At 44.9% G+C, this 27,742-nt stretch overlaps 2 protein-coding genes across 6 annotated transcripts; both read right to left on the bottom strand.

Moving 5' to 3' along the window:
* Positions 1 to 316: 316 nt before the first annotated feature.
* On the bottom strand, positions 317 to 19,881 carry st8sia5 (ST8 alpha-N-acetyl-neuraminide alpha-2,8-sialyltransferase 5). Of its 5 annotated transcripts, XR_004775477.1 has the most exons (10): positions 18,682 to 19,878; positions 15,733 to 15,837; positions 14,245 to 14,352; positions 11,947 to 12,039; positions 9,969 to 10,055; positions 9,725 to 9,869; positions 9,359 to 9,471; positions 7,987 to 8,079; positions 6,099 to 6,753; positions 317 to 341 (listed from the first exon to the last, which is right to left on the bottom strand). XR_004775477.1 is itself a non-coding variant. In XM_027030215.2 (9 exons), the coding sequence occupies exons 1-9, from the start codon at positions 18,810 to 18,812 to the stop codon at positions 6,291 to 6,293; spliced, it is 1,326 nt and encodes a 441-aa protein (XP_026886016.1). In that variant the 5' UTR covers positions 18,813 to 19,881; the 3' UTR covers positions 2,670 to 6,290. The 5 variants fall into 5 exon arrangements, 4 of the variants coding, with proteins under 4 accessions (XP_026886016.1, XP_035377107.1, XP_026886017.1 ...); XM_027030215.2 differs by lacking the exons at positions 317 to 341; positions 15,733 to 15,837 and adding an exon at positions 13,725 to 13,817 and having other exon boundaries at positions 2,670 to 6,753; positions 18,682 to 19,881; XM_035521214.1 differs by lacking the exon at positions 317 to 341 and having other exon boundaries at positions 2,670 to 6,753.
* Positions 19,882 to 21,199: 1,318 nt separating this feature from the next.
* rpl37 (ribosomal protein L37) lies at positions 21,200 to 24,294 on the bottom strand. The gene is made up of 4 exons (XM_027030219.1): positions 24,199 to 24,294; positions 23,475 to 23,610; positions 22,592 to 22,676; positions 21,200 to 21,300 (listed from the first exon to the last, which is right to left on the bottom strand). The coding sequence occupies exons 1-4, from the start codon at positions 24,199 to 24,201 to the stop codon at positions 21,231 to 21,233; spliced, it is 294 nt and encodes a 97-aa protein (XP_026886020.1). The 5' UTR covers positions 24,202 to 24,294; the 3' UTR covers positions 21,200 to 21,230.
* Between the last annotated feature and the right edge of the window lie 3,448 nt (positions 24,295 to 27,742).

The raw sequence follows: 27,742 nt of genomic DNA, 5'->3' as shown, positions 1-27,742 counted from the left end.
GGGGGCATCCTCGCCTGCTGCCAACGGTCACCACAATAATAAACATTTTAAGACAAAAATAAATAAATAATAACATTTTTTTTTAAAAGCACTTAATGTCTAGTCCGGTTTTCTAGAGGTCCTCGTCTTGGTACCGATGGTGTGGGCGTGTACCACTAGAACGTCCGTCGGGGATGGGGTGAGGCTCAGTAATATCAGGACATCGGGGGTAGGTGACATCAGCACAAAGAGAGGATAGATTATTAGGCATGTTCAGATACGAGGGTGTGTAAATTGGGGAATTTCTCTCTCTCTCTCTCTCTCACACACACACACACACACACACACACACACACACACACCTCTACGTAAATATATATGTATATTATATGTGTGTGTATTAGTGAGAGATAAGATGGAAACCCATGCAAACCTAAAATGAAATTCACTACAGTCTGGGTACTAGATGCCAGCTCTTTCCATTAGACGTATTGCTTTAACCTGATACCACTATCATCTGATAACCAAGGCATCATAGTCTCACACACACAAACTCACTTAATGTACACTGAGGTGGGCCAACAAAGAGTTTATGCGCACACACATAAAGTATGCTCAAGCAGGCAGGCAAAGACAAAGTCAAAGTTATTTATGTCGTTATTTTTACAACAGCTGCACTCACAAAGCAGCTTTACAAATATCCGAGTCCGAGCCCCCAGTGAGCAAGCCAAGGGCGACAGTGGCAAGGAAAAACTCCCTTGAGCACGAGGAAGAAACCTTGAAAAGAACATAGACTCGAAGGTGGGGCCCGTCCTCGTCTGGCCGACAACGGTCACCACAATATTAACAATATAAACAATAAGGAGCAGAATAAGTCATGTGAGAAAGGGGAAAATAAAGAAATAAGTAATCAATGTCTATTCTGGTTTTCTAGAAGTCCTAGTCTGGTCCTGATGCTGTGCGCGTGTCCGAAACCCATCTTTGCACAAGAACGTCCACCAAGGGCAACGGGGAAGTAGTGCGCTGGGGTGGAGGTGTGGTGGGCTACAGGAGGGGATATCAGGGGGAGGTGGGGGTAGCCATGGCAACTGAGACAGGTTGAACCACAGGCATGAGGGCACCCTGGAACATCAGCACTTCACCACGCTCAGTCAACAAACTTGAGTGAAAAAAGAGAAGTGAAGTGACAGCATCATAACATCTCAGTTTAGCAGAACTCTCAATGGACCACCAGATCTACACCTTTACCTAAGATGGGAAGTAGCTAACTGTACAGAGGTTTTCGGCCTAGCATTAGACTGTGTCTGAGTCTGGAACATTTACAGGAAGGTTTTTCCATAGTGTGGGAGCTTTATAGGAAAAGGCTCTGCCCCCTGCGGTAGATGTTCCTGCACCTTTTGGTCTAAGCTGTTGGGAGGGTTGTAATGCACTAGGAGTACTGTGGGGCAAGACCATTCATTGCTTTGTAGGTCATTAGAAGTATGTTATAATCAATACAAAATTCTGCTGGGAGCCAATATAAAGTAACCAGATAGGCATAATGTGAACTTTCTAGTTCTAGTAAAAACTCTGGCTGCTGCATTTTGAACTAGCTGGAGCTTGTTTAGGCACTTAATGGTACAGCCAGATAGTAAACCATTACAGTAGTCCAAACTGGAAGTGGTAAATGCATGGACTAGCTTTTCTGCATCATGTGAGGCGAGCATGTTCCTAATCTTTGCAATGTTCCTGAGGTGGAGGAAGGCGGTCCTAGAAATATTATTTACATGAGCTTCGAACGAGAGACTGGGATCCATAATCAAATTGCAAGATATCTTGTGATCCAAGATAAACAGAATGCATCCTGTGCACGCACGCACACACACACACACACACACACACACACACATCCCTAGCCCCCCCCCCCCCCCCCACACACACACACACAGCATTACTGAGGGTCTTTGTTGTGCCAGATGGGTTTCGGACACATCTACACTCACTGAATTCAGACTTGGACTTCTAGGAACCCAGAATAGACTTCTATTGCTTATTTGTTCTTGTTATTTAATTTGTTTATATTGTTTTCAACTAGAACGTCGGTTCTTCTCAAGGTTTCTTCCTCATGCTCTTTTTGCTTTGGCTTTACTCCCTTGGAGGCTTCGACTCTTTGTAAAGCTGCTTTGTGGCTTGACTTGATTAACAATCTAATGCATTATTAATCCATTTATGAAATGTTTTATTACGATGCAATTTATTATTGAAGATTCACAGTAAGGCATTCTTGGTTTGAGCTAGGTGGAGAAAGGATTCTGTGTGTGCGTGTCAGAGTAAACGATCACTCTTGTATGTGGCACAGTTGTAAATGATGCTTTGGAGACGTTATAGTGCGCTGTCCCGGGTCCTGAATTGTAACAGCAGTACGATAGCAAATGCGGACCAGCATGGGGGAACAGGCGCTGTCCGTGGTAATGAAACACATTCTCAGTAAAATGGGTTATGTGGGCAGGGGCATGGACACATTTTGTTTGGAGTACAGAGAGAATGTTTCTAAATTTGCATTAAGGAGTGTGTGCATGTGTGTAGATAGATAGATAGATAGATAGATAGATAGATAGATAGATAGATAGATAGATAGATAGATAGATAGATAGATAGATAGATAGATAGATAGATAGATAGATAGATAGAAAACTATATATAGAGATCAATAAGTAAGATTGAATTTATTTACAGATTTGATAAAAAGACACTCAGCAACACATATAACACAGCAAAGCCACGTTTCTCGGCATTCTTCGCAGCAACAGTGAAACAGTGTCCGCATTCAGATCTTTTATTTTAATGATTATACATGAAATTCTTATTCTGTGGTGAAGTAGTGAATATGTGCATGTGCACCTTCTTACAGAGGAAACGCTCAATTCAGATGTCCATTAAGAGGAAAGGTCCCAGGTTTTACGGGAACAGGTAAAAAGGTCCCAGGTTTTACGGGAACAGGTAAAAAGGTCCCAGGTTTTACGGGAACAGGTAAAAAGGTCCCAGGTTTTACGTGAACAGGTAAAAAGGCCCTAGCTTTTACGTGAACAGGTAAAAAGGTCCCAGGTTTTACGTGAACAGGTAAAAAGGCCCTAGCTTTTACGTGAACAGGTAAAAAGGTCCCAGGTTTTACGTGAACAGGTAAAAAGGTCCTAGGATTTACATGAACAGGTAAAAAGGTCCCAGGTTTTACGTGAACAGGTAAAAAGGTCCCAGGTTTTACGTGAACAGGTAAAAAGGTCCCAGGTTTTACGTGAATGGGTAAAAAGGTCCCAGGTTTTACGGGAACAGAAATAACAGTAATGCTTTCAGGAGGGATGGATAAATATGCAGGAGCCTAAGAATGGTCACTACAAACAAAAGAGAGTGGGGTGTGTGTGTGTGTGTGTGTGTGTGTGTGTGTGTGTGTGTGTATTATTAGGGACTTTAGGAAGAAAAAGAAACTATGAATACAAAAGTAACTATCTATGATTCGCCTGATTAACACTGGTTAACCACAATACCATTAAGTTAATAATGATAAATTATTCACCATTTTAGTGAAAACATACCAGCCCTGTATGAGTGTACTGAAACAGAATGTCATTTTTGGATCGTAGTACCCATAATGGTTTCTGTTCCAGAGGAGTGACAGGAAACACGATGTGATGTTGTTGCACAAAAATGTGTTCAACTTGCATGTCCGTAACCGCTAGACAATTTACAGAACATACAGTCAGGGAATATTTAATACAGAACATGTGTTGGGTGAACTTCATTCCTTCATCTAAAGTAAACTGATGTGTGAAATACTTAAAACATGCACAAGACAAGTCAAAAAGAAGGTGGTACATGCAACTTTACCCATAAGGCAATGCGGCGTGACACACATGAAGGCAGAAAGGTTGATACAGAAAAAAAAATACTAAGGTTATGGACAGTCGGAAAAACTCCCAGCGTTAAACTCAGAGTCCTACAGAGTCCCAGACTGCAGCTGAAAGGCTCGGTGTATAGCCTTCACTTTTCCAAAACAATTAAAACGACGTCTGCAGCTTGTCAGTGATCCAGCACAACAAATCTATTTGTAAAAGTCACCTACAGGTTGTACATTTGCATGCCAAATTAAAAGTCCCTTTGAAAAGGAAACATGTACAACTTTCAACTAACCACCCTTAAGTCATCGAGTGGATGTTTGTCAAGTAGCACAGTGTTCAATTGCACAAATAAGGCTGAGAGACTGAGAAATAGCAATACTCAGTGCAGAGTGTCAGAAACCAAAATTGTTGGCAACAGTTTTACGTCATTTAATGAACGAACTCGACACTTCTTTTACCACTGTGAAATAGATGTACAGAAAGGTAGCCGGAGACCTATGCACAGTATAAGTGAGCTATGTTGATATAGCTGTTTCCTGGTTCTGAATCCATTTCTCAAAGCCATTCTCTTATCATAAAAAAACTGGGAAAAAAAACCCCTCTTCCTCTGAACATTTGGAGTTAGAGGTCCCCAGTGTTATCATTTACAAGCAACTTCAAAAGAAACCAGACCAGATATGTTTCATCTGTGTAGACAAAACTTTACTGTGCCAGAAATATTGTCGGATACTTTCTGAAAGATTCAAACCGGCCTCTCATATATGAGAAAGACAGATCACGTCCAGTCGTGGACCACGGGGATAAGCAGTCCAGGCTAGATCGTGGAAGGGCCAGGAACACACTTCATAAAGGCTTCATAAACCGTGTGTAACAATGTGTATAAAACTATTATAAATATTTTAAAATGATTTAAGATAGAAACTATAAAGTGAGAACAATGAAATTCTCACAGTGTTCCCTTGGAAATCTGTTAAAACGTTTGTCAACAGTAGTGAAAAAATGGCACAGCAGTGCCTATGATGATTTTGTCTACTTAATTGAATCTGTGGACGTTTATTCACAGCAAACATGCTGAAAGAACCATATTTCATCTCATGTTAACAATCCTGACGTAGGATTCTCCTAGATTACTGGGGGAGGGGGGGTAAATTATAGCGGTACATTATTTTTTAATTATCAGTATTTCTACAGCGTTTTAAAGGATACTTATGTAGTTAGCTAAGCTCAACGTGAATTCCCGTCACACTTTTTCGATTGAACTATAAAGCCACCATTACACAAAAAGGATGCCATGGCTTTAAAAAAACAAAACTTCTTCACACAGAACAAGCACCATATAGCAACACTACCGATGACTTCACAATATCAAAAACAGCATGAAATATGCTTAAATTGTCTGGTTCATCTTTATGCAGATGACGCTGTTATTTACACTTCTAACTCTGATATAATACAAATCCAGAATTCTGTAAAGTCTGATGTCAACTTGGTCCAAAGGTGGTTTCATGAACCACAGACTCGGGATGACTTCAGGGAAACGCTGTAGCAAGGTGCTCGGTCCCTTTGGCTGGCTCATTATTTTTGATGATGTTTTGAACTTTACTGTGAGCCCCTGGCCGATGTGACACCAAACGCACGTTTGTCTGGGTTCGCTTCGTCGCTCAACTGTTTTAATTTTCAACAAAAGTTGGAGTTTCTCCATTGCTTTTACGTTATCGATTACGCGGATGCTGTTCTTAGGCCTCTTACTACCACATATAATTATCTATGGAGATTTGATTTGAGGTACCCGTGTAGAACTCCAAGAATGGTTTTCCGGTACAAAGCTCCTTCCAATTGGAATAATGTTCCTCTTTTTCTGATATCGTTTACTTCCTTCTGTTGTTTCAGGAAATCGTAATTTTCCCATCTTAAAACAATCCATTTGTGCATAATTAATTTGTAGCCCAAAAGAGCACGGCTCTTTTATGTTGATGCAATGGATGTATTATCTGAGATATTTTAGAGTTTTTTTTCTCTTTTGTATAACAGCTGAGGGTTGAGGGTGTGGGGTCGAGGGAGAGAGAGCTGTTTGTATCTGGGTATTTGCAGTTTATGTTAAGTAATGATTTCTATATGTTGTGTTTTATAATTTTGCATTTGTGTTTGTAGGGCCCCCTTGAAAATGCTACATCTCAAGAGGCTATCCTTTCAATAAACTCAAATTAAATAAACAGTTGGCCCTTGAAGGCAACAATATTATTTCACACACACACACACACACACACACACACACACACTGCAGCTCTCAGCTTGCACTCGCAAAAACAGCTAAAACCGGAAGCTAAAAATAAAAATAATAACAAATAACTTAAACTGCACACATCCACGCCAAAGCTCGACCAATCGGAAAGTGGGTCAGGGGCCGCCTCAGCCCCGGGAGGCAGGGGGGCGGGGCAATCACCTGCACACGCCCGTGTGCACGTGCAGGATGCCGCGCGCGTGCATGTGCAGGAAGTTGAAGATCTCGTGCGGCATGGCGTGGAAGCCGGGGCGGGGCTTGACATTGTCGTAGTAGTGGTGCGTGACGAAGATGCCACTGGGGTTCATGGGAAAGGCCCAGAAGCCGTAGAGGTGCACCTCCTCACACAGCTCCAGAGCGGCGGTGGCCAGCATGAGGCCGCTGCTGAGGCGCTTGGCACGCACACCCTGCACGGCCCAGAAGCGCTGCGTGTTGAGCAGGTACTGCGGGTGGAAGAAGAAGACGCCGCGCGCCGAGCCGAAGTCGTCCAGCATGTACTTGACGCGGAAGGAGACGTCGGTGTTGCGCGTGTTGTAGAACGCCGGCAGCACCAACGACGAGTTCTCGTAGTTCTGCAGGACGTCGTAGAATGGACGACGCCACTTCTCCAGCTTCTGGAACCTGTGCGTGTGTGCGTGTGCGTATGTGTGTTTGTGTGTGTGTGTGAGAGAGAGAGAGAGAGAGAGAGAGACAGACAGAGAGAAAGAGAGAGGGAAAAAAAACATGTATGATTGCACTGTATGGCGAAAAGTATGTGGACACCTTTATTAACAACTGAGTTCACAGATTTGCCATCCCATTGCCATCAGATGTGCAAAAGTCTTGCGTGCAGCCTCAGACAAACATGGCCAGCAGAACGAGTCGTCCTTTAGAGCTCCGTGACTTTGGTCCTGTCATACAATGCCAAAGGTGTAGGAAATTTCTTCCCCGCATCGTTTTCTCCAGTCAACTGTAAGCGCAGTTACTGTCAAATATAATCTGGGTCTAGGAGACAACCAGAGACAGCTATTTACCGGAATGCACGGCGAAAACAGTGAAGTTTGGTGTAGAAGGGATAAGGTTCTGGGAATGTTTGTCAGGGTTCGGGCCCCTTAGTTATACTACAGCATGCAAAGACATTTTGGACAAGTATATGCTTCTAAATACGCAGCAACAGTTTGGGGAAGCCCCTTTCCCACACCGGCATGACCCTTGGTGAACACGTTGGTCCATAAAGACACGACGTGACGAGTCTGGTGTGGAGGAACTTTGGTGGCCAGCAGAGTGCTGACCTCAACCTTATGGATGACATGGAGCTGTGACATTTCATAGGGAGAGATCAAAGTGTGAGTGCAGGTGGCAAAATATGCGTTTATTCACTCGAGCAAGCGAACAAGAAAACAAGAACAACTTCAAATAAACGTAGCAAAGTCTCTCGGCATGGGCTGTGATGGCCAAGTGTCCACATACAGCATATGTGGATTTGTGTGCATGATTACGTAAATGTGTGTATGGAAGCATGTATCGCGTGTGCATGTTCATGTAAACGTGTGTATGGGAGCGTGTATCACACTTGTTTGTGTGCATGTTCATGTAAACGTGTGTATGGGAGCATGTATCGCATGTGCATGTTCATGTAAACGTGTGTATGGAAGCATGTATCGCGTGTGCATGTTCATGTAAATGTGTGTATGGGAGCATGTATCGCATGTGCATGTTCATGTAAACGTGTGTATGGAAGCATGTATCGCGTGTGCATGTTCATGTAAACGTGTGTATGAGAGCGTGTATCACTTGTTTGTGTGCATGTTCATGTAAACGTGTGTATGGGAGTGTGTATCACACTTGTTTCTGTGCATGTGCACAGGTATATACCTCTCTGTGATTATACTGGGGTTGATGGTCACGAGATCAGTCCTGGATCCCACGTCCACTGAGTACTTATCAGAGATGGGAGGAATATTGCATCTGAAAGAGAGAGAGGAAGATGGAGTTAGAGAGAGAGAGAGAGAGAGAGAGAGAGAGAGAGAGAGGGAGAGAGAGAGAGAGAAATGTGGCACAGTAAGTCCTATTTCAGCTCCCCATGGGGTAGCTGTGCTTTGGTAAAGAAGGCATCTGAAATATTAAATACAACATCTTTATTTAGCTTTTATTAGTGTCTTTCGGCCTAATCTCGATCCACTGCACATACGGCACATGGTCAGATGCGGCTCACGTCTCCATGGTTACGCTGTCTCCTACTGGATCCCCCTAACCTCAGATCCTCAGGAAATGTCTCTGCCATCTCCTCGCTGAAATCGCAGCTTCAAACGTTCCGTTCACTCAACACTCGGCCCTCATATCCTCCCAGTTAGTGGTTTTTTTTTGCGCTCATTGTTGACGACAGTATCAGGTCCCAGCTCGGTCATTCCCTTCGTCGACTGCAGGAGTCAGTGTGATCACTGTGCGCTTCACGCCTGCTTTGAACGTCGCCTCGGTACTGCACATTAACGCCCAGAAGCGTGTTCATGGCTCCCTGGCTCACGGTGCCATTACGTGGGCTTTCTTTTGGGGGGATTTTTGCACGTATTTCTTTTATTGTTTGTACTGTAAAGCAACCATAGGTGAAAGAAATACGCTATTTACATTTATCGTATTATTGTTAGCATTAGCATTATTGTTGTTAATTTGGTTATTTTACATTATTGTTACAGTTTAAGGGTGGTAGTTTAGCAGAGAACAGCTTTAAAACTGCTGTTTGTGTGAATTGTTGTTTAAGAAAAATATAGACAATGAACAGGCCAGAGAAACCGTGATAGACTGAAACATACTGACTGAAAAAGACACTGGACATAAAGAGAGACACTGAACAATACAGACACTGACCATAAAGAATTGTTATTTTAATTATTTAACGTTAGTTTAATTACTTAGTGTAGTCTTTTTTTGTAGAAATACATAACTCACTTGGCACACGCTTCATACACTCTTTGTGTCTCATGGTCTCAATTTTGGGTTCGTGTCTCGAGGTCTCGGGGACGGATTCAGGCTGCGATTTACGCTTCGCTATCTGCCACAACGCAGATCTACATCCCTGACTGATTGAGAGAGACACCGGACGTGAAGAGAGACTCGCCGACAGGATGAGATCCCGACAGTCTGACAGAGGCCCGGAGTGGTAGAGACACATTGACCAACGGGGAAAACGACCATATAGACAGGGAACAAATTCTAGGACGTGAAGCGCTGCAGGAAGACAAAACCTTACCGAAAGACAAAGTCTGCGGAGTTGATCTCGTTGCCACATTTGCTGTTTTTGACGATGCCCCCGTTGCCGATCACGGCACACTTCTTGAACTGGGACTTTGAGTAGGGCATATCCTGAGGGACGAGATCAAGAAAGGAAACGAACACAAACAGACATCACGGAACGACACGGCCGCGGTGTGATCCCAGTTTGAGGCTGTTAATGGCCGCTGGGAGGAGGTTGCTAGGTGACAGTTGCTCCAGATGGGTTGCTAGGTAACAGTTGCTTGACTGAAGGCTTTCAACAGGGATGAGCAGGCATTGGTATAGTGATGTGGAAAGGCTGCAGTGGAAAAAGCTACTGTGTGTGTGTTTGTTTGCCACTCACATCGGGAAACATCTTGAATATTTCAGGACTGATATGCAGTATGCCACTGGTGTCGACCTCGTAGCGCAGCTTGGTGCCAGAGGGTGTGTTTCTCCGTGTGGTAAACAGGAAGGACGGGGCGTTGCAACACCTTGACAGAGACATCCTATTGGACGGTGGGGGAGGGGTGGAGTTAGATCTATGCAAACGCAATATATTATCAGTACACAAACATACCGTTCAAGGGGGGTTGGGCGACACTTACTTGAAGTTGTTGGTCTCCTCCTTGCTCTGTTCCCATGCACAAGCCTGCAGATTTCTCCATCTTTCAAACAGCTCTGAAGTCTTCACCCTGACCCACGCACACACACACACACACACACACACACACACACACACAAGCATAAAGTAATAATACACACCGTGCATCAACAGAGTTTGCATAACGGCATTAACATCAGGCAGCCAGTCTGACAACACAGATGTGAGGTCAGACGTAAGCAGGACTAGAGAGAGAGAGAGAGAGAGAGAGAGAGAGAGGAGAGAGAGAGAGAGAGGAGAGAGAGAGAGAGAGAGAGAGAGAGGGAGAGGAAAGAGAGAGGAGAGAGAGGAGAGAGAAAGAAAGAGAGAGAGAGAGAGAGAGAGAGAGAGAGGAGAGAGAGAGAGGGAGAGAGAGACAGAAAGAGAGACAGAGAGAGAGAGAGAGAGGAGAGAGAGAGAGAGAGAGAGGAAAGAGAGAGGAGAGAGAGAGAGAGAGAGAGAGAGAGAGAGAGAGAGAGAGGAGAGAGAGAGAGGGAGAGAGAGACAGAAAGAGAGACAGAGAGAGAGAGAGAGAGGAGAGAGAGAGGAGAGAGAGGAGAGACAGAGAGAGAGAGAGAGAGGAGAGGAGAAACAAGAAACAAATTAAACAAGTGTACAGGATATATAAGAGGGAAGTATGAACGCCTTGGATTCTCCCCAATGCACCTCAAAGCAAGTCCACTTATACTATGTACATGCAGGAGTTCTGGCCAGGCAAACAAGCCCTTCATCACGAACTACCCAGACAGAATTCCAGACGGTCAAACCGTCGTGCAGCGTACCACGCTAGGAGGGATTCCCAAATTTCAGACAATCTTGCTGCGAGTACAGACTCAAAACAGAACTCGAAACATACAACATAACGAGATGATGGAGATGACAAATTCTCTTATTTCGGCAACACTGCGGCAAAAGTATCCCACGGGTCCTCTCACATGTCCTGGGACCCGGTAGAGTCAGTCGGCCTTGTAGCGAAGACGAGTCATCAAGGTCAAGGTCAACGCCAGGGTCAGCAACATTAGAGCAGCACTCTGGGTCTGTTATCGGGCAGTCACACCTCTATTATCGAGAGATCACACCTCGGCTGGATATGGCGGGTGGTACAAAGCCCGTCAGGTTTGTGTGATCGTCATCTCGCGTGATGACAGAGTGACCAAAATGATGCCAAGAGCAAGCCATGTATCGCTGATCAGTTGACCGACCCACTTTGATACGGTACGAACCGGGTTTTGCAACTGTACAACACCGCCAAGGAACTCATGAGCATCCAGGACCGTAAAGTCTGTTGACATGTAAAGTTGGGAATAAACGGGTCTTCTGTGCTATCACAAGGTAGTAACTGATCATAGCGGATGGATGTGTTTTTTGTCAGTGTTTGCAAGCGCCTATACTACGTGAACTCATGCATTTACTCTTAAACCTGGAGGGCAATTCGGACCGAATGGACCCAAATAGTGCCAATGTCCTCCCTATGTACAATAATCACCATCAACGGGCTCTCTAAGGTTTATCTTAGGAAGCTTAAGAAGGCCTTTTATGAGGATCACATTCTCTATTAGGACTTTCACCAAGAAATTGGGATTTTCCCTTAAATATTCTACACACCATGGAAACCCATCCGGAGTGGCAAGGTCAGATACGCTGCCCAAAGGCAGTGCAGTGGCTTTTGCTTACATCCATGTCTTGGGACACGGCACTCGTTAACGGCAGGCGCGGTCACGCCAGGGCAAGCAGGAACGCTAGCGGGTCGAGCTCCGGGGGCTCGGAGCGGGACAGAAATAGCATGTCTCTGAATAAATGTCCTTTACCGACTTTCTCCCTCAATTCAAGAATGGAAAAAGCGGAAATACGACTCCCTCGGGGGAGCCCACTTTGCAGACATCTGAGATTCAGAGTGTGTGTGTGTGTGTGTGTGTGTGTGTGTCAGAGAGAGAGAGACTCACATGGAGAGCACTTTGACGTCCATAATCTCTTGCCGCAGTTCTCGGCAGGCGGTGGAGTTGAACTGTAGGGAGCCATCAGAGCTATCCAGATACCTGGCAGGTTGAATACAATCATACAGCATCTGACAGCACCTGTACTAGACTTCAGCTAAGCCTGCGGGCGACCTCTCACTCCCACACACACACTCACACACACGCAGATACACACACAAAACGTGGATAACCCTAACATGTCTCTCTTGTTCACGATTGACGTTAAAGAGTCTTCTTCTGGAATAATGTATGCACACTCCCACACACACACACACACACACACACACACACACACACACACACACACACACACACACTCACACAGTTTAAAGGAGTTTAAACTGTTTGTGTTTTAAGAGTGACACATTTCAGAGGAGTTTAATGATGACCAGAAACACGGCGCAGAAACACAGAGCCGTGTGCGTGTGTACCTTGATTATGAATATATGCAGCACATGAATAAGAGAACAGCACTATGTTGGAACCTCTGGACCACAGATAATTCCCATATGCCTCTGTCTCTTTATGTCTCGTAACATCTGTACGAGCCCAGGTGTCTGCCGTGTGAGGTCTAATGGGCTTCTACTGAGCAATAACGCAGATGTCTCTGATCCACTGCAATGCCACAGCACAGACACATTACTACCAGAGACAAAATGGCTGTCGGCTGCATCCGTCTAAAGATGGCAAAATGGAAGCCTCCTTTCCGCTACTAGATTGTTTTTATGTGATCTGCTTATCCACTTATCAAAATGCTCATTCTGGGTTTGCTAGTAATTAGAATAATAAGGCTTCCTTTGTGCATATTTGTGTTTATCGACCCATTTATGCAATTGCGAAGCTTTAAAGAATTCCAGCTGATTTATGTCTTAGCAGAAATGTATTTCAGTTGTTAACGATGGGGACAAATCTGTCTGTTCTCTAGTGGTTGCATTTATCCACCCACTTATTTAACCCGTAGGAAGGTCGTTTCGATCCAAAATGGCCGCTGAATTTGAGCCAACATGGTGGTCGATCTCAGGTGACAGACAGCAATCGAGTGCACACGACTGTAGAAATGAGACAACCAAAAAGGCAAAAAAAAAAAAAAAAAATGCAAACAAGGGAATGAAGAAAAATTCAAAAGGAATCGACACACATGGACAGCGATTCCATACATCTCTGACTGGAACAGGGTCATGAACATACGACTGTGCTGTGACCTAGAGAGGTGCACACTGGGTATTTGGGTGTGTTCCGGACACACAGCCATGAACCCCTCTTGCAAGGGGGCATGGGCAGACGCCGAGGCTGAAGAGCTGGGGAGAAGCGTGAGTAACACACATACACAGTCACACACGGGCATCACAGTGCAGGCCGGCAGCGATGGCCCTGGAGATGACCGGTGATGGCTGATGGGGGACAGAGACAGAGGATCATGAAGCCAGAACACCAGCGGGTTTGCCAGGAGACTCCTGGCGTCGCCGTGACGTCCGGGCGGGGGCAGGGGTGATGCGGGAGGGGGGGTGTGGCTGATGGGGTCAGAGGCTGAAGGTCAGAGGGTGTGCAGGGCTGGGAGGGAGGTTCAGACAGCATGCACAAGCAGACCAGGAGCGCGCCAACACGGCGGGCAGTAGACAAATGCACACGCCCCCCAGACCAGATGGAAAAAGCCGACAGACATGATTCTCAAAAAACAGCGGAGGGAAGAAGGTTTGGTAAGAAAGAGGAGCTGATTGGAGACGCCATCGTCGTCAATGGCCTACCTTATCTTTTCTCTTTTCTTCTTCTTAATATCGGCTAGGCACGGCGCGATAACTACGGAGCTCTCTGAGTGCTGAACATTCTGACGGACGCATCTGTCAACATGCAGACAGTCGGGTTAGCGGGTCCGAATTAACCATCTCTCTTCCTGTTGCCTTCCTCTCTGTTACTTCCTCTCTGTTACTCTCTGTCTCTCTCTCCTTTCATCCTCACCTCCTCCTTGGCTTGGCAAAACCCTCCGCGGTATTGCAAATTGAGCCTAATTAGCGTCAGGCCTCTGATTGGCTGTGCCGTTAGTAATTTGGTTAACGGGCATTTCAGCTGTTTTCTGTTCCGCGCAGATGTTTAACCACATCCAAAACATGCATGGGGGGATGTTTGAGCTGATTCACGCTCACACACTCACTCTCTCTCACACACACACACACACACACTCACTCACTCTCTCTCTCTCTCTGTGGGGTGCTGCGGTCGATGGTGTGGCCAGGTGGAGCGGTTGGTGCTTCCAGTGCGGCATTGTACCTTTTCCTGCCATTTCGGGCTGGTTTCATCCCTCCATCATCGGGGTAACTAACGATGCCACTCCAGTTGCCCACCTCGTCTCCCTTGAGGCGGGTAAACTGTTGCCCACTAGTGAGAGAACGAGGCAGTGCATTTAGGGTTTAGGACTTTGCATAAAAACGAGTCAAACACATTTGAGGTTAGACGTGGTTTGTGAGGAAACCGCAGGAGAAGCGATCAGTGTGTCAGAGTGCAGTCCCACTCAGCTCCAGAGGATGTCTTCTCTCTCGTTAGGTGTCAGTGAAGTCATTAGAGTCACGTGCAAGTGAAGCATATAAACACAGAGGCACTAGAGAAAGGTCACATCCTAAGGTCAGCCTTATAACGTGTTTATGAATGCTTTAGGAAGAACTGATTCATGGGTTGAATTAGGCCATAAAAAGCTTAAAAGTCATTAATAAGCCGTTATAACTCATAAATAAACAGGGCAGCAGTGACCTGTGCTGTGCTGGTACCACTGGCACCCGCTGGCTGACTGACACACACACACATACACACACACACACACACACACACACACACACACACACATCGTACCTGTCCTGCTCCCAATCACCTGACTATTGATTCGATTTTGCTTTTGTTTTGAGTTCGCTCACTACTGCGCACCTTTTTTCCCTGTTGCTATGGAGAACAGAGACTCTCCTCGACCGCACTCGTATGTCCGCTCACTTGCACCTTCATTAAAGGCATATTTGAGAGAAACACTGACACGCTGACCTAGAGAATGTGAAATCAATTTCTACACTGTTTAATGTTCATTTAACGTTTAAAGCGTCATTTCTGAGAAATAAAACATCCTGCTGTGTTAACAAATAACGCTGAGGCAGAACACGCTTTTACTGCACAGACGAGGCCTCGCTATCCGGCACTCATCCACTTACTGCTGCTTGTCATTTATGTAATTGCTTATTAATTAACTCTTTGGTTAGTTCGTTAAATCATTCATAAACCCGTCCTGAAGCAGTATCATGAGAAATACCACAACGCTATCTCTCATGAGAACCAGGGCAAAAAATCTCAGCAGACACGGAGACTTTCGCAATGGCAGTGCATTCATCGGTAAACGCCGCCAGCGCAGGTCTCGCGCCGAGGCGACGTGTGTGAGGGTGTGTCAGGATAAACGTTCCTCGGTAAAATAACAAAGGTTCAGAGAGAAAAAAAATTCAGTTAGGCAACATATCTTTACGTTCTGCAGCACTTGACAAACGGATTTGTTTTGGATTAAAGCATTATCGTGTTGTAGTTTTAGAGGATGTTGGTACAGCAGTTATTATCAATATCATCCTTCTGCAGTTGTGATTTTTGGTACAGACCATGAATGGACTTCAGTAATGATGCAACTGATTTTTTTTTCAGACCACACACCCACACAAACCACGCCCCCTCCCCATACACACACACACACACACACACACACACACAGACCATTCCTGTGCAATACTTAACGATTTACAGGCTACACGGACAGACTTGCTGCCAATAATGGGTGAGCGGCAGTAATGTTTGTACGCGCTGTAGCGGATCCTGGGCTTGGCCAGTAGTCCTGACTCCCTGGAGAGAATCGGGAACATCACAGCCTCAGAATGGCACGTCCTAAATTAATCCAGTTATCTTTCTCTAAATGTAGGATAAGTCAGTGAAAGTCACACCATCAGAGATTAGTCTCAGGTCACAACCAAAGCCGTACAGACCGTACACGAGGCAGAGGGAAAATATAAAAATGCCCTCAACTTTTGTTAATGACCTCGGCTGTGGTACTGAGATTTCCCATAAACTCTCTGTTCAGATCATCAGTATCTTCTGATTAAAGTTACTGCTGGCTCTGTCACCCTCGAGGTACACCCGCAGACGGTCATCACTGCATCGGGAGGGGTTACGGAGAGCAACCGCACGAGACCACGTGTATGGTTTGACATCTTCACTGCATTCCCCCAACATCTTAGGGGAGGCAGTGTAATCCTTAGGAGGCTGCGCTGCTCTTGGTGAGATGTTCGAGGTTTTAATCCCCGTTGCTTACAAATACAGAAACATTTGGTATCTTTTGTCAAGGAATATGAAAGTTTCCCAAAGACGTATTACACTTTATGCTGACATTATCATTCTCATTACTGTTGCTGTTGTAACGTTTGTTATTATTGTTTGTATTATTGTTTGTTGCTGTATCCAGTTCTGTCCCCACCTTGCTGGTGCCACAGGTATGTCGCCTCTCCTCTGCTGAGGAACGAGCGAGGCGCTTGCACAGAACGCAATGTCTGCCCATTTGACGTAGACCAAAACCACCCGCCTGATTAACAATCCTCACCTCCGCAGGAACACACCACCCTGAGCCAGGACACCGCGGAGGGACCTGGGAGGAACGGAGGCGCTTGACGTCAGCTTCGATGCACAGCCGCCAGCGGGTCCTCTTTCCCAAGCACCCCGAGTCCTTCTGGGCCGAATCACAGAGCGCTCGCCGTTATGGCGGCCTCGATCGCCGACAGAGTGCCATAGGCGAAACCCAACCTCTGCGAGAAGGGAAGGTTGACGAGGGGAAGCGCGAGATTCCCTGGATTCGGATAAGGGAGTGTCAGACTGTTTGGGAGCATCAGCACGTCCAGCTGCTCCAACCACCTCAGCGGCCAAGCCGAACTGATCGGGAGACCCAGGACTGGAACGGCACTTCTACCAGCAGTGGTAGTCTAAGCCGCAGGCACAGAGTTCCATCTGTGATTTCAGCACTGCAGGACGTCTGAGTCAGCTCCTCGTAATTAGTTAACGAGGTAAAGGACGTGCTTCAGGAAACAACACCAGAACTCAGGGCTACTCCACTGCTGGAAACTCTAGCTGAGACACAAAGACTGTGGATTCTTTCCTTTAAGGAAGTGTCAAACCCCATTATAAAGTCTGGCACAATAAAATTAAATAAAATCTAGTTCATGGGATTTACAGTACTTACTCTAAAAGCTGGGAACCTGGGGTGAGGAGGAGCTGTCCTCTTGAATGCAGAAATGGATTCACCATTTTCTGTTCTAAAGTGACATATTTGTAAGATAAAGGCTTGAAGAACCCATTTAAATTATCATCAGGACATAAACTTTGCTTGCACAGCTGATGAAGGACCTGTCTGAAACCTTCAAGGAGCCAGACTACCTAATGACCAAAGAAGAAATCACACCACAAGGTCACAGATCCACTTGAAAACTGAGGTGATAAACTTCACTTTCTTCTACACACACACACACACAGAGAGCGAGCGAGAGATCCCGTACTCATGTTTCTTCACACTGGCATCTAAAGAACATAAATACATGTTTATTTTTAGGTTCTGACACCAGACTCCTTGGAGGAGTGTGAGGTCACTTGATTTCTTCTGCCTGAACACCAAACGCTAAACACAGCACCACGGTGCCACAGAAATATTCAGCATGGGCTGAACTAGTTTAGGCGTCAGACGTAAACGCACTAGGCTCGGGGGGTCCCCGGTGTCACACAGTCTTCTGTCTGCTCCCCGAGTACAGACCGTGTGGGTTCAGCCAGGTTTCGAGTCATCGAGGGCTGTCCAGTTCAGATGTTATGAATCCCATGTGAAAGGGGGCAGGTGCGAGTGGGTTCAAGGTTTCAAAAGTAGCATATGGGCGTCTGCTGGAATGCAGGAACCATAATGCACTGCAGAACGGAGGCGCCATTTCACACTGACACACACATGAACAGTTCTAGAAGCTTAGAACCATCTGCATTCTAAAAGCCTCACAGATTCTCAAAATTCTTTGCGGCAGGAAAACATCAACTTTCGTGTTACGATGCTCTGTTGTTGTTCAGATTAATAATTCATTGCAGGAGCAGTACACTGGGCCACGTATGTGTGTAGAGTACCAAGCCTACGTCACACGATTTTCCCAAGGGTATCCATTCAAATGTTGACATCATGACGAACTGCTTTTCCAACGCTACATTTGGCACAAGTTCAGAGGATTTTGGTCGTTCCTTAACGCAGTGGCACAAGTCTTATGTTAGATGTATGATCAGTAGACTATAAGGCTGAAGAGAGAAGAAACAAAAATAAAGAAACATTAAAAAAAAAAAAAAAGTCAAACGTGAGAAGAAAAAAAGAGGACCAAAGCGCAGCATAGACAGTCGGCCAGTGGGACTGTGTATGGCATTGGAACGAAGCTGGAGCCTCGGGCCGTTTTTCAAACATGAGCAGACCGGCGGCGCGCAGCACCCTGCCGCCGTTAGGCGTCCTCATCAGGAAAACCGTTAACTGCAACTGTCATTGATCAAATAAACTGTCTAGCTTCGCCGCGCATCTGACTTTGCATTGCGCCAAGTGCATTATAACAGGCTGCCAATCATAACAGTGAAAGCGGTCGACTAAGAAACATTTTCCTAAAATCAATAAGCGTAAATCACGTTTACCTCTTGATGTAGTTCTTTCCATAGAGAATTTGCTGCACCAGCGTCACCAGTCCAAACGCGCATATGAAAATAAAACAAAGAGATCTGTTGCCCAGCAAATCTCTGCCGGCCGTTGGGTCGGAATATCCCATCCTTTAGCACATCAGACGACGGTAACGCAGAAACCACGTCGGCAGACACGGATCGCTCACGACAGCCTGCACATGTTTACCGTTCGAGGAGCTCGAGAGCGCATCGCCTCGCACCCACTCAAGGCCAACAGATCAGCTTTGCGCTCGTCCGGCGTTATTGTGCGTCCCCGTCTCGGGCGGGGATTGCGCGCGGTCGACGCACGTAGGCAATGCAGCCTTCGCTCGCGCTCCACTCCCTCGGTGCGCACCAGAGCACGCGCGTGACTGGAACGGACGCTTCGGGCTCCGCGAAGGCGACGCACAATATGCACGCGAGTCAAGCGCGAGACTCGCTTAAACCCAGGCAGCGGACGCGGTGGGGTCCTCGTGAGACGTAACAGGGTCAGTCCGCGTTCGGCGAATGATGCGCCGTAGCGGGAATGCGGGTTGACTCTTTTTTCTTTCTTTTTTTTTGAAGGTCACCGCGACTTTCTCTGGCCACAGCCGGAGCTCAGACGGCCCATTTTAGTCAGAACCGGAATCCTTTTATTAGCCGCAGGGATCTGACTCGGCGAATTGGTGCGCGGCAATCAGAACAGAAAAGAGAAGTAATGCAGTCGCATTACTGAAGAGGGAGAAAACCAATGAGCTGGGTTAAAGTTGTTTGTGTTTGTAACGTTTTCCACAAATATCCCAACACATTTTACAGTTTAAACTAGTCCAACGTTACGTTGCGTCTTTCCAAGATGACGCGGACAGCAGCCTGTAAGTCGGTAGGACCAGATAGCGGCTACTTTCCGGAGCTCATTTCTGCAAGCTTCCACATGCCTCGGCTTTGACCTTCGACAATGCTCTTCACAATATAAGGCTATGCGTTTTAATAAATTGGCAATGGTACAAGTCTCTGGGAAGTAGATTTCCAATTTCCAGGCTCCTTCTTTTAGTAATTTAACTCAGCTACGCCAAAGTCATTAAATGACTTTTCTTTCTTTTTCACCCTCTGACACCCGGATCTCGAGACGTATGTCAGCATGCTTGACTGCCACACGTCATGGATGACAGCCCACCACCTGAAGCTCAATCCCAGTAAAACCGAGCTTCTGTTCATCCCAGGTACTCCAACCCTTACCATGACCTCAGTTTCCTTCGAGAGCTCCCTGGTATCACCATCCGAAGCTGCCCATAGCCTGGGTATAACTTTGGACAACCAGTTGTCGTTCTCAACTCGTTTCTAATCTAACCCGGTCTTGCAGATTTTTCTTTTGTAACATATGAAGGATTCGGCCCTTTCTCTCGCAGGAAGCTACCCAGGTGTTTGTGCAGTCTCTTGTAATCTCAAAGCTCAACTACTGCAACTCGCTCCTTGCTGGTCTTCCTCCAAGAGCCATCTCAAACCTCTACAACTTGTCCAAAATGCAGCAGCACGACTGGTCTTCAGTCTTCCGAAGTTTACATATTACTCCACTGCTGCGCTCCCAGTAGTTGCACGCATATTTAAAATCTTGATGCTTGCCTACAAAGCCAAAAGTGCACCTGCCCCTTCACACACGAGGTCAATAGTCAAAGCCCGATCGGTACTTCGAACCTCAATTACGGCTCGGCTTGAAATACCATGCTTCAGGACTCATGGACGACAAGCAATGAGGCCATTTTCTGTCCTGGCTCCAAGATGCTGAAACCAACTCCCACATGCTGTCCGGACAGCAGAGTCCCTTGCAGTCTTCGAACACAGACTGAAGAACCATCTATTTGCAGAATATTTAAAGGACAACTGACACTGCTCTCATATTGACTTACTAATTTAGTACTTATTGTAGGGTAGTTTATGTTGTTTACCAACTCTAGCACCTATTGTTTATTGCATTTATCATAGACCTTATGTACTTTGTACTTCTAGGTAGCAGCAGTGATCCCTGTATTCTACACTACTCTAGTTCATTGGCATGTTGGACCTACTGTACTAGAATATTCTGATTAAATGACGAAGCACTTTTGTAGGTCGCTCTGGATAAGAGCGTCTGCTAAATGCCATAAATGTACTACTCTGATGTAGAGCACTAGGGTAATCAACCATAGAAAAAGCCACATGAAATACGGAGCCATTCACAGAACATCCTGCAGTAACACTAGTGTTAGATTTTTCATACAGAAAATTTCAGTTAAAATGCATACATGGTCCTTTTCTTGCAGAAAAGGACCATGTATGGTCCATAAATCGATGACACTGCACACTAAAGGGCAACATTTCTACTGGCTGACATTTCATATAGCCCATGTACACAATATGCAGGTATACCCAACACCCTCTGGAGGTCAAATCAATCAGTATGTGCATAGTCCCTTCAGAACGAAATGTAAACTAAGAGTTGTTTTTGTTGACACATGAATCAGACTAGGAAGCCTGCAAATGTTGTTCACTTGTTTTATTAGAAACGTTGTTTACGAGGAGCTGGAAGCAGCCACTGCAGCCCGTCGGGGTTTGGGGACGGTTCCCTCACGGAAGCCATTCCTGAAACAAACAGCAGCCTTTAGTGTCCATGCATCAGTGTTAACACGAACCTGTTATCATTGGTCAACATATCTGGAGATAACTTCTCAAAGTTGACTGGTTCCTTCACATTTCTGACAGGCTTAGGTAGTTACACAAAAATGAGAGTGCTACATATTCAAAATTGTAATGAAGTACAGTTTCCAGAGAAACAAATGTTTCGGACAGAGGTCCTTCAGCTGTGCAAGCAAATTGCTTCTGTATTAGTAGAAGGACGAGCCAGTTTATATAAAAAAGATGATGTTAAATGTTCTAAAAGTAGAAGTTGTTCCGCTTCTCTGGAAACTATTTTACTACAATTTTGATTATCGCTACATCTCTTACTACACTACACTGCAGTTACTCACCTGGAATGTTCAGATATATTTATATGCACATCTGAGATATGCCTTCAACTATATTACCACCAGCGACAACCTCCAATACCACATGAAAAGACCAAAAATGATCAACGCTTCTTAAGACGATCTGAACACTGCCTCAAAGGCGCCTACAGAACTCTCCTACAGAACACCAGACACTGGGCCGAACGCTCGCAGCACTCCAACGTCATTTGCACAGTGCAGCCACCTGCTACAGCAGACACACTGCCAAGACAAGCCACACGGTAACAACAAGTGCGTTGCGCCGCCATACTGGAGACACGTCATGCTGGTGCGCATTTACTATGGAAGTGTACAGCCACTCTGTTCAAGTGCTAGCCCTGTAGTTCAACTGAAAGCTCAGACCCAGTCAAAGCATTCAGTTCACTACAACGATCCAACACATCACCTACCAAATGTGTTTCTGAAATGAGAAAGGATAAAGTCTCACTGCGAGCTTGTAAGAGCACAACACTGCTAGGTTTACACCCACCACTCCCAGCTTCGAGTCCTCCACCACCCGCAGTACCTCTGAACACACCTACTAGAGGACCGCAGGGCACTAAGGCAAGTTCCAGGACACCAATACCCTCGTCAGTCTATGCGCGGATATACCCGTCTGCCTTTTTTGTCATACAGACCTTTACAGCTTTTTACAACTTTCAGAAGTGGGAGATGACAAGGATTCACATTAAAGTGAATTAAGCCAAGCCTTGTGCCCAAAACAACCTGTACGCACCTGTCGCGTGGGCTCCCAACGCCACCATTTGCTCATTAAGCTCATGGAAACAGGTAGGATTCATTGGTAAAGAGCAAACATCAAGGCAGGACCTTTTGAAAAAGCGTGAACATGAACACCTCAGACACGGGCGTGCGTGTAGTGGGCTCACCTGAACCTGCGGAAGACGACCTTCATGTGCCTCATGCGGCCTGTCCCAGTGGTGCTGCGCCTCTTGGCCTTCGCGCTCCAGTTGTCTGAACACAGAGCAGCAAAGCACCTCACTCACACATGGCAGGCAGCAAGACGAACAGCAACTCCTGCCTCCCCACACCTCCCGGGGACCTCCATGGGCACCAAGTTTAAGCGTTCTTTTGCACACTCGAGTCTGCAGTGATCAAGTCTTCTGAAGCAAGGAAAAGTGTGCCAATCAAACTAGGCTAAAGTAGCCATTAATAATATGATGACATGCCTGAGAAACCTGGACCTGTGTGGTTCATTTTTGCCAGTAGAAGAGCATATCTTTAGTCTGGGTACATGACAGAGGCACAGAATGTTTACACAGCAGTGCTTGTTCTCATAGAACAATCACGTAGTGTTGAGGCTCCAAATAACGACCGCAGGCCACCTACGGCCTCATAACGTTTTGGAGACAGATGGCCAGAATTCAGTGTTGGAAACAGGAGCCTCTGCTTTACACCTACGCACACGCACGTCTTGGTACATTGATTACTTCGATTTAAAATAAATTTACTACAACGCCAGCAAATGAAGCTGCACTGCTAAGTGCCCCTTTACCTGGCTCCTTCATAAATTCAAACTTCAAAAACTTTTTCATGCTGGACTTATGAGCAAAGACAACCACAAGTGAAGCTAGCGCTTTATTTCTGAATGTCTGACCACTCCGAAAGTCTTCCATGGTCTAGACGATCCTTGCGGAGTTCTTCATTGTCCCAAACATTTGTTTAGGCCTACATGTCTAAACAAGTTATTCCAGTACCGTTTTGTGTTCAATATCAGCCTATTACAACGAGCGGGAACACTGATGTACTCACACTTTCTCTTGCGCTTGGCAGGGTAGCCACACTTTCCGCAGGTTGACTTCTGCAGGTGGTAGGCTTTGGAGCCGCACCGGCGGCACAGCGTGTGCGTCTTATTGCGGCGCTTGCCGAAAGACGACGTCCCCTTCGTCTGGAAAGAGACGACACCGTCCGGTTTACACGCCAGGGTTCTGAACAAACTAGCTAGCCGATTCACTGCTACACATGGCAACACGGCTGGGATGTCTAGACTCAAATGCAAAGTCCTCTCAAACACCCCCAGTTCTGCCGGTCTCTCCCAAAATTCGTATTTGTGGACGTGGCGAGCGGGGGAACAAAAACGTTTTAGCTCCGATTTGGTGTAGTGGTTTGCTAAGATAAAGCTAGCTCTGATGCTAACATTAGCTAGCAACCTGGATATGGGTTCGCAAACACGCCGGGGAGCAGGCGTTTGCACAACGCAAAGACAAGAAATTAGTCTTTTACCAAACCTATATATTAAATAAAGCCTTAATCAGTATGATATTGGCGTCTAGCTAGTGAAATCACTACTACCACCACTAGCGTGGCTGCTAACTAGACTACACAATATAATAATGTTATGGCAAACATTTGCAATATCGTGAATAACCAACTCCAAATATTATTGCTATGTGAAGTCATTAGTAAAATGACGATATTAAAATCGACAAAAGCCGATGTTATAAGATTTTTGTCTACAAGACCACTATCGACTTACCATCTTTTTCTACGGTCGAGTCGAAAGAGGCCGGAAAAGGAATCGGTGTACTATTAAAAACCAGCCGAGTTTGTTCCGGTGTAACCCTGAAATATATCTGGGCAGATACAAATTGTACTTTGTAGATCCTCCAAGTCGGCGTTCTCATGGTATAACTTCGAGACCTAGATTGTAACCTTCGTGATTTTAATATTGACAATAACTTACGTAATGTAAACAACAATGCTAACTTTAAAATCACATTCTCAAATTTATTTTGCAATTTATTTAAGAAAGCTATATATAATCACACAGAGATTTCATTCTATCCTGGCTGGTACTTGATGATTCAAATACAAAGAGTGATGGATACCATATGAGAAAATACTAAGATTATTATCAAGCTTTGTTTTCGTATAATATTTATCAACAGGGGGCGGTAGAGACTATTGCAGTACAGTTCAATGGCAAATCACTGGCATGTAGTAGGCCTTTTAGTTAAAAGCAAATTCAACACCATATTATATGCGCCACCTTGTGGTGAAGAAAAGTAAAAATAAAATTGAATACATTAGGTCCATTGTGCGGTTTCTCTCATCATATTATTCTCGTTTGCAGAAGGTTTCGTTGCGTACAAGGAAAGCAAAAAATCTTAAGATGTGGCATAATAGTATATGAGGAAGATATCTTTAGTAAACAAGGCCAGTCCATACATGGCGTATTGTGGCTGCCAGGAATGTAACCGTTTGTGGCGTTCTTTGGGGATGACGTACCTTCAGGGATCTTCTGCAGGGATAAAAGGTGTGTGATCACGGGGGTCTTTAGGAACATATCCACATATGGACAGACACAGGGCATCTGTTGGCAGTCTGGTAGAACAGCGGTCAGATGTTAACCATGAGGAACAGACTCTACTTGTAAACAATGAACACCACACCAGAAAATAAGAGTACATGGCCTGTTTCTAATGTGTGTGTGCGTGTGTATAATACGTGCCAGCACAGGATGTTATAGAGCAGCAGGGTACTGTTTACACAGACCTCTGAAGGAACATTCAGGAAAAACAGGTAATCACACACACACACACACACACCCTAATAAATCACACTATCACACATCAGCACCCATCAGTCAGCCAGCCACATATTACAGCCACAGTTACATAAACACACTTTTTTGGCTTTATCATGTGCTGTTTTATATATATAAAATAATAAACAAACACACACACATTCTGAAACCAGTACCTCCCCATGTGACAATGTCGTTAGAGTGTGTGTACATCCAAGGGGCTCCAGAGCACAAGTGTCCGTCTATGTCTGTTAGTCCATTTGTCTGTGTATGTGTGTGGGTGGAAACAGTTTATGTCTCTGAAGCCAGATGTGCCCAGACTGCCAGATTTGCAGTTCACAGGGGAGGCAGGTTGAAAGGGAACCAAAACAACACTCATCCAGAACAATGAGACAGTTTCACCGAAATATTTTTCACATTGGCTTTTGACATTATAACTGTATCATTTATATAATACTTTCATATTTTGAATAGTATTTGGAATAATTTTTTATGTTCAAGTTTTAGATTTAAAATGGTAAGCAACTGGTCAGATAACTATGACATCCTCATCAAAAATGGTCTGTTAGAGATTGCCTTAGTTATTCTCCAATCTGGTGACGGTTTTGACCAAAGAACCTACCAGACAATTTGGCAATTTGGTAATTTGTTGTTTCTGTAGCTCAGTAGTTCAACCGGCGGAGTTGATAGCTTGTTGGCGCCCAGCTAACAGCAGTACATTCATTTCTACACACTTCTTCTATTGGCCCTCAAGTTATAGTACCTCTGGCTTGAATGTGGTAACCAATTAGAATGTGCGGGCATTCTGGAATCATGGCTATCCAGAGATCCAGGTCCAGTATAACAAAATTGCCAGTGAAGTAGGGGTGAGGAAGATCATATACATAGAGCTCATCTACATACAGCTCATTTACATAGAGCTCATCTGTGTAAATGAGCTGTATGTAGATGAGCTCTATGTAAATGAGCTGTATGTAGAGCTCATCTACATACAGCTCATTTACATACAGCTCATCTACACAGAGCCCATCTACATAGAGCTTTATACAGAAAGAGTTCAAACTGGGTATACAACGGCAAAGGTAGCCAATGTAACTGGTTCTGAATAGGGGAAGGGTTATGCGAGGAGATTCTTCATTTTTCTTTTTTTTTCAGAAATGAGCAAGATTTCTGGAGGGTACGCAATAACTCTACATGGTGTGTTCTGAAATCACGCACAACAGTCTGTTCAGGGTCTGTGCTCGGCAAAGTGCAGACGTGTGACATTGCAGTATCATTTGACAGTAAAATCCCTCGATTAAAAGTTCATTTTCAAGCATTAGTGGGCCTCTCAGCTGTCTGCCAAAGTAGTCAGCCTGCTCTTATAAGGCCAGAAGTAAGAAGATTTTACATTTTAAACAGATTACATAGAGCCTGACTGCGTCAACATCATTCAGACAGAGGCCACGGACAGGCGGCATCACACACAAGGGAACTGATAAAAGTCTGAGATTTAAACAACTATCTGAAGTCTGAACAGGAACAAACGTCTGGGAATCCCCACAATTTCCTGCGTTTTAACTTCTGCCCCTGCGAAAGTCATTAAAGCACAGGCACACATGCACAAAGTCCCACGTTACCATCTTTGACCGGTATTTCCACTGACTTGTGTATTATTGTAGCAAAATAAAACTACACCTAAATCTCACTCTAACCTCACAATTACTTCTAGCTAACGAGAGGCAGGCGTTATTGGAATGTTAAGGCGTGGGTGGTGGTGTGTTGAGTTCATGTTGTATTAAAGCCTGTAACACAAGCATTTCTGCTGATCCTTTGATTCTCCCAGTCAAGATGCAAATGTAGGGGAAGTAGCAGAAGTGCTATATTATATACATGTTTATAAGTGAATGTTATATAATAATAATGATAATAATAAGTTCAATTTATATAGCGCCTTTCACAGACACAAGGTCACTTTACAATGGTAGAGTGCAAAAAATAAAATAAATTGGTAAATAAAATGTACGCAAATTGACAACACTAATTAACAAATACGGATAAGAAAAGAGGTTTTGAAAAGTGTTGGGAAAAGTTGTTTTAAGTCAAGGTTTGAAGGAGGAGAGCGTGGAGCAGAGATGGAGAGACTGAGGTAAAGTGTTCGATAGTTTTAGGGCCATATACATGTTTATACGTGAATGCTGTATTATATGCATGTTTAGAACTGAATATGGTATCATATACATGTTTATAAGTGAACGCTGTGTCATTTACATGTTTATAAGTGAATGCTGTATTATATGCATGTTTAGAACTGAATATGGTATCATATACATGTTTATAAGTGAACGCTGTGTCATTTACATGTTTATAAGTGAATGCTGTATTATATGCATGTTTCGAACTGAATATGGTATCATATACATGTTTATAAGTGAACGCTGTGTCATTTACATGTTTATAAGTGAATGCTGTATTATATGCATGTTTCGAACTGAATATGGTATCATATACATGT

This window comes from Electrophorus electricus, chromosome 22 (genome assembly GCF_013358815.1).
Source record: "Electrophorus electricus isolate fEleEle1 chromosome 22, fEleEle1.pri, whole genome shotgun sequence".
In the NCBI taxonomy this organism is placed as follows: domain Eukaryota; kingdom Metazoa; phylum Chordata; class Actinopteri; order Gymnotiformes; family Gymnotidae; genus Electrophorus; species Electrophorus electricus.
The sequence above is the reverse complement of the archived record's forward strand: the minus strand, read 5'-3'. Positions and strand labels throughout refer to the sequence as shown.